Below are 9149 nucleotides of genomic sequence, written 5' to 3'. Positions count from 1 at the left end.
AAAAAAACTACATGGTCTAATTAAGGAAAACTGAAAATGAAGCTAAAACTCTCTGGGGTCGACGAAGATGGAGCTCCCGGGCGGCGCCTTCGTCCAGTCGCCGAGCAGCCCGTGGTTGTAGCCGTCGGCGAGCCGCTTGATGCACCAGAGGTCCTCGGCGCCGAGGCGCGCCCAGTGCGGCACCCCGGCGCGGACGGGCTCGAGGGCGGCGACCTCGGTGGCCACCACGCCGCACCCGCCGCGTCGGGCCATGTTGTGCGCGTGCCGGCACAGCGCGCGCACCAGCCGCGGCGCCTCCGGCCCGGCGCCGCCCAGGCCGTAGAGGAAGTAGAGCCCGAACGGCGCGAAGAGGTTCGGGATGGAGGGTATCCTGAGCCACGGCGCCGCTCGGTCCACCAGCCGCGTTGCGCCGGCCGCGGCGCGCATCAGGCGGGGTGCGCCACGTACCTCGAGGCGGAAGGCGTCCATGCAGTTCCACACGCTCAGCACCGCCCACGAAGCCGGCGGCGCGGCCAGGAACGCCTCGACGTCCCCGTCCCAACTCGTGCCCGCCGGCAGTGCCAGGAACGTGCCGAGCGACAGGGCGTTGGACAGCACGGCGTCTATGTCGGCGGGGAAGAACTCGACGGCGGCAAAGTGCCAGCGGTAGAGGCGCTCGGCGTCGCGGGGCTCGAGGCGCACGATGGACGCGCGGCGCGAGGGCTTGAGGGCGTGGCGGAACACCGGGTGCACGAGCAACGACGGCGTGCGGAACTTGGAGTAGCCGCAGCGGGAGGTGAAGAGGCGCACGGAGGCCTCGTTGTCCTGCTCCGTCGCCATGTACGAGTACTCCGCGCCCTTCTGCCGGAACCATTGCTCCATCCTCTCCACGAGCTTCCTCCCCACCCCTTTCCTCCTGCGCACATTCCATAGCGTTCCAAGTTACAGTCTGGTTCGTTCAAATAAGTTGCATGTTTCTTTCTTGATGACGATGGTAACGAGATTATACGTACCGATGATTGGGTGAGACGCGGAGGCCGAGGATGTAGGCGACCTTGGTGTAGATGGGGTCCTTGGAGTGGGAGCCGCCGGAGACGACGGACTTGACGCAGCCGCGGACAAGGCCGATTATCTCCGCGCCGCCGCCGCCGCCGCTGCCGGTTGCTGTCTCCGCGACCTTTCCATATCAGGGCGGTTCAAACATGCGTTTCGAGTTAATTAGTTTTCGAGAGAGGCGGGAGTGGGCCAACGCCGAAGCGACAGGAAATTAAACGAGAGGAGGAAAAAAGCAAAACGGATATACAGTGTATGAACGGAAAACGCAGCCAGTCGGTGTTCCGAGCGTGCGTTCGTGCGTATACCGGTATACGCACTTACGTACCAGCATGAGGAAGTCCGGCGAGTTGCGAATGCGGCAGAGCGGGTCGCCGAGGAGGTCCGTGAAGAGGCACATCTCGCCGCCGCCGCCGCCACTGGACCCCACCTCGCACTCCCGCTCCACCTCCTCCACGCCGCTGCGGTCGCGGACGTCGTCGTACTCCCGCACCGCCGCGTCATGCTCCTCCTCTGCCACTACAGCTGCCGCCTCAACCATGGCCGAGCGATCGAGCTCACTCTCCTGACTGTAAGCAGTGTAAGGACCGGTGGCAGGCGGACAGGTTCGAGAGAAAGTGAGAGGTAGTAGCAGAGAAGCTGAGGGCTTGGCTTGGCCAGACTGGATATATAGGCTAGACGGCGGGGCAGGCGAGGAGGGGGGAGGGCGCGGGTGTGAATCACGTGAGAGCGGGGGAAGACGGAGGCGCTCTTTTGCGTGCCTGCCTGCCTGCCGCCGTCTCAGTTACCACGACGCACACACTCAAATGGTTAGGAATGGAATCGGTACGGCCGATTCGGAGAGGAGTGCCACTAGCCGCATCTTAAAAGCTTTGGAATCGAAGGTTTAATTGGGGAATAAAGGCTGTGGAGCTCGGAGCGAGTTGCTCCGGGGCCGTAGGCTTTTTAATTGGCGACGAGGAGGAAGGGCGGCTACGACTAGGATGGATCAGAGTAGCGATCTGGCCACAGGAAGAGCAGGGAAGGAGAGGGGGAGAGGAGAGCGGGAGTGTGGCTGGGTGGCCACACTGCTTCTCAGTGCTACGATGCTGTACTGGTTACTGTTTTTTTTTTTTTGAAACGGTGGCAAAAAAATTGGGTCGTCAATTAATTAAGAAGAAGAGAAAGTTAATTAACAAAAAAGCGGACGAAAAAACATCATACAGAACACGTGCAAATTATTTGCTAAGAAACAAACTCCATGACCCCACGATCAACCCGACAAACATACATAACATGTAACAACCACGAACCCTCGCACATCAATGTCTCGAAGAAACCCTCAACGAAATCAAGGTTGAATACATCGGATGCCACCAAATCCACGGAGATGAGCCAGATGGAGATGGAGGATGACGGAACTGAGTATATTTCATTAAGCAGTCGGTGATGCCTTACCAATGACGCCACTTTTCTTGCCTATGGTCCTGACAGCCTTCTTCACCTTCTGTATTGTGCATGTAGAAACCTCCTATGCTAGGAGCAAGCAATCGCCTTGCCAGACCCAGGACAAGCTGCCTCCAAGGAGGCGAGCAAGTGGCCAAGTTGCTGCTGTGACGGGGCTACTACATATATCAGAGATTTTATCCTCGACCGAGCACGTAGTTGGGGGCATCGCGGAAAAGGATATGTGGGCTAAACGAACCCTCACTACTACCCTAGTGACGATGAGAGTAAGAGCATCATTTGTGGTGAAAGAAAAGGAAAAAAAAAACAACTTTATCATCGGATTGGAGATGCACCAGCCAGATCATTTTTTACATTTTGTAACTTGTCGGTCTAAGTTTTGTAACTTTTTATAGGACTCCAATATACACTCGATATCATATTTTTAGGGTTGACTCCCTAGGTACGTCGGATTCCGATCGAACGCATGGCAATTACTCACGGCAACATGATGATTTTCTGACAAATTTTTACATTGTATGACAATTTTCACTTTAGAACATGGCAACTCCTTATACACAAACATGGCAAATTTATCTATTTTCACATGGCAAATCTGGGCATTAGCTGGGAAATGTTAAAAATCTAACATCAAAATTTTAACATTTCCGTAACTCCATTGATGCTCTTCTCAAAAATAATAAACCTTTTTTTCGGGTCCAAAACAGCAAACTTGCATGTGTTTGTAAGTTTTGTAACTAGTCGGTTTTCTATATTTTCACAACAACGAATATTTCTATATTTTCACAACAACGAATGTTTTCTATATTTTCACAACAACATATCCGCGCACATAATCCCCAATTTGATTAAGTTGGGTTTTCTATATTTTCACAACAACGAATGTTTCTATTGTAGTATTTCTTAGTACTTTAGTATCCATTGTTACCAAGTGGCAGCTCCCGCACAGGCGCATGTGGCGTTGTAGGGGGGGTTGGGTGCTCGATTTTGACGAATATCCAATAAAAAACACTAGCCACTTGCTTCATTCGGAACCCATTAGTCACTTTAGCCACTAAAACATGATTAGTTTATTTACTCCATCTCGCGCTTGAAAGGTTTTTTGATTTGAATATCGACATGATTTTCATATCCAACTTTGATCACTAATTTTTGTAGTGTAATATCTTCACTCCTATAAACACTCAAGGTAGTGGTGATGGTTCGCTTTCATAATTCATACATACGAACCATCTAATTTACTACCAACGGTTGAGACCAACACGAGATTGCTGCTACCCACTTACATGTACCATGGATACTCTCAACAACCTCTAAGTTAAGTAAAGTAATTTGAAGAGCACATGGATACAACAAACCTCACATTTCAGCAAGCCGCACAAATTAGTTGGAAAGAATTACTAAGCCGAGCCAATGAAAAACATTTGCATGTGATGGCTTACGGTAATATTGCTATGCTTTTAACGTATACTTTGTTGTTTCACCACCATGCTAGAAGTGCAACTTGACAATGGGGTAAACCAGTCGAAGCCCCTTCAAATGCATTTCCCAACTTAACCACCTTGCATTGTTTGTGGTTGTGTAGAAAAAATAATTACTAATTTAGTGAGAGGTATCCAGAATGTTAAAGGTGTTGCCAAAATTCAAGAAGATCTTCAATAACTTTATATTTTGACGACTTGTTCCCCAATGAAGTCATTCAAATAATCAGCCAAATGGGACAAAGTTCATCCAAATTCGTGAGATGGAACCTCTAGTCCCCATAATTTGGGTTTTATGACTCGAGTCATTGCTGTGGGTTAGTCCTCATTTAAACAATGTGTCAAAGTTCTTTCAGCTTCAAATTGCCTTCCCAATGTATGGGTCTCATCTAACTAGTTACATCAGTTGATTGCGGTTAGGTAGCTCCCATATTTGATCATAATGCCAAGATTGAACCACCCATGGGCGCGAACTCCTCCACTAGATTCGTTCCCATCATATCGTCTTATAGGCAGGTGTATAACTTTTAAGACTGTAAGAACGTGTGTCCCTTGTCAACTAAAAATTCAAATAAAATATTTATTGCATACGTATTTGTTGAGATAATCATGTGTATGATTTTCCAAGTATATTATGTAAAGATTTTTAAACAAACTTTTGCTCATAGTTTCTACCATCCTATGTTAAAAGTTAGGAAGTAATTCAAATATGTGCTTGACTTTAATAGTGTTTGTATGTAAGGGTTAAGGTTCATGGCAGCTTTAGGCTTCGGGCATTACAATGTGCCGCACACCTTATCTTTAGGTGTAAAGTAAAAAAAATTGTTTAGATGGATGGGAGAGAAAGAGAATAAACGATTATTTAATGGGAAAAAGTGATTTGTAATCTGTATTTGTCAATACCGTGTTGCCAAGCAATTTTTATTTAATTTTGATCAATACATATTTGAAAGATATTTGAGAACATGTCACGCAATCATTGCTCTCCAATTTAAGGCTAAAATGTTTTTTAGTTGTATATTCATTTTCATTATAAAATAAAAAAACAAATTTGTTTTACTTTGAAATTAGGTTTTGTCCTTGCATGTAGGCAAAACAATATTTTGTTCTTGTTGTTGTCATTGTCGAATATCTCCGGACAGAGTATGTTCGAAAATAACATATACAAGACATTTAGACAATCAAACAAGGGTGTTCAAACAAAGAAATATTAGCTACTCCCATCGATCCCTTTTTTAGGCCCAACTCAGAAAAACAATATTTTCTATAGGTAGGTTTAAATAAAATCCTGACCAATGGATGTGGATTTTTACCCCCTCAAAAGGATAATACTTCCTCCATTATTACACATTAATTAAGGAGTATGCATGTAGTCATAGTGGGAGTAACTTAGGTAGTAGTAACATAACACATTCCAAGACAATTTTACTTATGTGACATGGAGTTAATGAGGAGAGAGATGTTTGCGGTAACATATTATGTTACTGTAACATAACACCCCCCCGAGGTAAAATGAGTCTATAGCTCAATTAATGAAAGCTCAACAGTATATGTTACTACACCCATTATGAAGGTAGTAACATAGACTAGTAACATATGCACGTTACTAGTCTCCTCCCCACTAGTTAGCCGAAACCGAAACATCGAGGGGCCAGTGGGAGAGACAACTACTAATGATTATGGACATGGAAAGTAAAATTTACTAAAAATGTAGTTGACCCTTTTAAAAGGGGTCAATAGGAGTAACTGACATGCAACATTGCAACCTTTTCAATAAGTATATGCTCATCTCTACTCCTAATGGACGAATTGGTTGAATAGTCCCCCCACTTTCAACCAGTTTATTTTCAACCGGTTTATTTTCAACCGGTTTTTCTTCATCCCACCTCCCACCAGCCCCTCCCACCGGTTTTTCTCTTTTCTCGTCTGACCGGCAATACCCAACGTATTTATGGTAATCAATCATAATTAATCCACGTATAGTAATAAATCAATCCAGGTATGGTAAGGTCATAACTCAGGAAATTTTGAATATGGCAATTATATGGTAATAAATTTAAATTACCCCAAAGGCTATCAATCCAGATATGGTAAGGCCATAACTCGGGAAATATCGAATATGGTAATAAATTTAAATTACCACTAGGTATGGTAAGGCTATCCACGTATAGTAATAAATCATATAGTAATAAATCATAATTAATCCACGTATAGTAATAAATCAATCCAGATATGGTAAGGTCATAACTTAGAAAATTTTGAATATGGTAATTATATGGTAATAAATTTAAATTACCCCAAAGGCTATCAATCCAGGTATGGTAAGGCCATAACTCGGGAAATATCGAATATGGTAATAAATCAGCGATCCGTCCGCATTACTAGCTCATCCGATAAATCAGCGATCGAGTAATTAAACCGTGCAGTAATTAGTACTCCCTCCGTATATGGAAGGAACCGCCGGAGTATTCCATAGATTAGCCACAGGATTTTGGCAATCTCGCTGTGGCATCTCGGATTTCGGAAATCACGCGCCCGCAGACGCCGCCGTGGCCCCCCCCCCCTGCAACCACCGCCGGAGTCGGAGGCGAACGCGATCGCAATCGCGACGTGTATATATATACAAGGACGTACTACGTGCACAAGGGCCTGCAAGCAAACCCCAGTGCTCCTGATCACCATGCATTTCTTCCAGGTCGTCATGGCGTGGATGTTCCCGTGCGCCCTGTGGGCGGCGATGGCGCCGGCCGTGGCGACGGCAGCGACCACGGACGGCGCTTCGAGCGTTGAGCAGGGCAGCTCCTCGTCGCCGGCGTTCGGCCCTGGCGACGCTAAGGTGGCCTCCGACCCGGGCTCCTCCCCGGCGTCGAGGTCGTCCACCTCCTCCTCCTTGCTCGGCGCCCGAAGCAGCTCGTCGAACAGCGCGCGCTCACCGGTGAGGGAGGGCGGTGACATGGCCGCACGGAAGGGCCACGCGCTAAGGCGGTGCCTGCGCAGGTTCGCCAGAAATCTGCAGCGCGCCGGTGCTGCGGACGAGCGGCCAGACGGGCGCGGGAGACGGAAGGGCTGGGCGACGAAGCCGGACGGGAGGGTCGCCGCCGGCGAGGACGGCACCGCCCGGGCGAGGGAGGAGGCCGTCGCGAGCGCGATCGCCTACTGCAAGGTTGTGTTTTGATTTTCGGCCGAAAAAAATGGATTTCGGCCGAATTTCGGCCATCTCGGCCTGGGGCGAAAAGTATATTTAGGCTGAAATTGCTCAAATTTGGTAAATTTTGGTCAAATTTAAGTCAAATCGCAGTTAAAATTTGATCAAATTTCAGCCGAATTTTTTTAAAATGGCCGAAATTCGGCCATCTCGGCCTAGGGCGAAAAAAAGCTCAAACCGAAAAGAGACAACTTGGATTCAATCAAAAGAAATTAGAAGATTTTAGTACTGGCATGTATTCACCTCAATCAAAAGAAACTAGGTCACCACTATATGCTCTGTTTGTACTCTACACATGAGGAATATATTCACCTTTAACTTCTTTTTTTGCGGAAATAAGACTTTCATTCATCAACCACGGTCATTACACTCCAGATTTTACATAGAGCGTGAATTCCATCCGGTGCATGCCCATGCACGTTGAATTATCAAATGAGTATAAAGTTGGTCTTTTTTTTAACTACTACACTCCAGATTCTCGAGCATGGAGATAGGCAGTTGTAGACCAAGAGCTGGTACAGATATAGGCGAGTTGTAGACAAGAGCTGGTGGGCAGCAAGAAACGCATGCACACCAAAAAACAAATCTGAGTCACATGCCTACTTCTATTGGTTTCTACAAAGAGCGGCTAGCTTAGATCTTAGACCAGTCGGTCACTGTCGAGGTCGCCAAGGTGATCTTACAGCACCGCCGTGGGGATTTCTCATATGATTTTATGTAGGCAAGCCGCAAGCGGTGGTGGTGATTGGCTGGGTGGTGTCGCTGCCTTGGGAAGAGACGAAGTGATGGTAAAAGTAAGCAGGATCCGATGATTCTTCCGTGGGGATAGCCAAAGTCAAGATGTCGACTACAGACTCGTCGCAGACTTGCAGTGAACCTGGATGCGGCGAGCCTGATTTGTGGATCGACGGCGGGTCTTGACTTTGTTAGGCTGGGATTGGATGGTTGCGGAGGGTGGTGTGCTTGGTTGGGTTCCCATGAAAGAATGTGGCCTCCTCGTGGATCTGGTCATGCCCATCCTAGAGAATATTGTGTCCCTAGCTCCCTCGAGGAGCAAGGACAGTGCAAGCGGCAGCAGGGGGTAGGGGTAGATGTGGGGAGGGATGTCGGCGGCTGCTCGAGGTCATCATGATGAAACCCTTAACGTCCCATCTTTATCAATGGAAGTGGAAGAGCACGAAGTCGAGATTGGATAGGAGTTTGAGTTCTTTTTGGCACCGATCGGTTCCCCACTTTAGAGATGTATTTTTTTTGCGTGCGAGCAAACAGTGGGTTGATTCTAAAAGGGATAGGCACTTTTCAACAGAAGTGCATGACGGACCAAAAATATGACCTCATTTTATTCGTTTGATAGATATCGTATTATTCGTTGTTGTTCGTTCGGTGAAATTTTCTAATATTTAATTGTTGTGTTTTTAATTAGAGCACCCCATAATCACCCAATATGAGGGGATGATAAATGAAAGATACTGATTATAAATTTTGAAGAGCCCGTGGCAACGCACGGGCGTTATACTAGTAGCTAGAGTTACGCTATGCAAGTCAAACAAGGGTGTTCAAAAATATCGCGGTCCGCGTGTTATGATGCTGTTGAGCTTTCTCGTGTTTAACTACAGCCGGTTCCCTACGCCGTGCATGGCCAAAGAAAGGCGTATTGGCTCTTTATCTCAACTTTAGGAACGTCAATGCTATGCATACATCAAATTTCTTTCCAAAACTCAAATTCAGTTTGTGGGCCATATCATGCATCATCTGTTTACTGTATTTGTTGTATGAATGTGGGACAAAAAACCATTATAAGCAGAACGATTTCATTTTAGAAACACCCCCGCAGGCTATAATTATCAAGGACAAATATATATATTTGGTCCTATATTTTCTATAATTTTGATGTTCTCTGTACTGCCATGAGATGGGAACGAGCGTTGGTGCATGGGGCTGAAATAAAAAGCTGAAAAAGGTTAGACGATTTAACTCAATGGGCA

At 46.8% G+C, this 9149-nt stretch overlaps 1 protein-coding gene across 1 annotated transcript in view; it reads right to left on the bottom strand.

Moving 5' to 3' along the window:
- Window positions 1–1971, bottom strand: part of LOC119311925 (probable N-acetyltransferase HLS1) — a 2656-nt gene extending 685 nt beyond the window's left edge. Inside the window, exons 1-3 of the mRNA XM_037587642.1 lie at window positions 1361–1971; window positions 993–1156; window positions 1–895 (exon numbers count right to left, since the gene is read on the bottom strand). Coding sequence (XP_037443539.1) covers window positions 43–895; window positions 993–1156; window positions 1361–1573 — 1230 coding nt within the window. The 5' untranslated portion in view covers window positions 1574–1971 and the 3' untranslated portion in view covers window positions 1–42. The remainder of the gene's footprint in view (window positions 896–992; window positions 1157–1360) is intronic.
- Between the last annotated feature and the right edge of the window lie 7178 nt (window positions 1972–9149).

Source organism: Triticum dicoccoides, chromosome 5B, assembly GCF_002162155.2.
Source record: "Triticum dicoccoides isolate Atlit2015 ecotype Zavitan chromosome 5B, WEW_v2.0, whole genome shotgun sequence".
Taxonomy (NCBI): Eukaryota; Viridiplantae; Streptophyta; class Magnoliopsida; order Poales; family Poaceae; genus Triticum; species Triticum dicoccoides.
The sequence above is the reverse complement of the archived record's forward strand: the minus strand, read 5'-3'. Positions and strand labels throughout refer to the sequence as shown.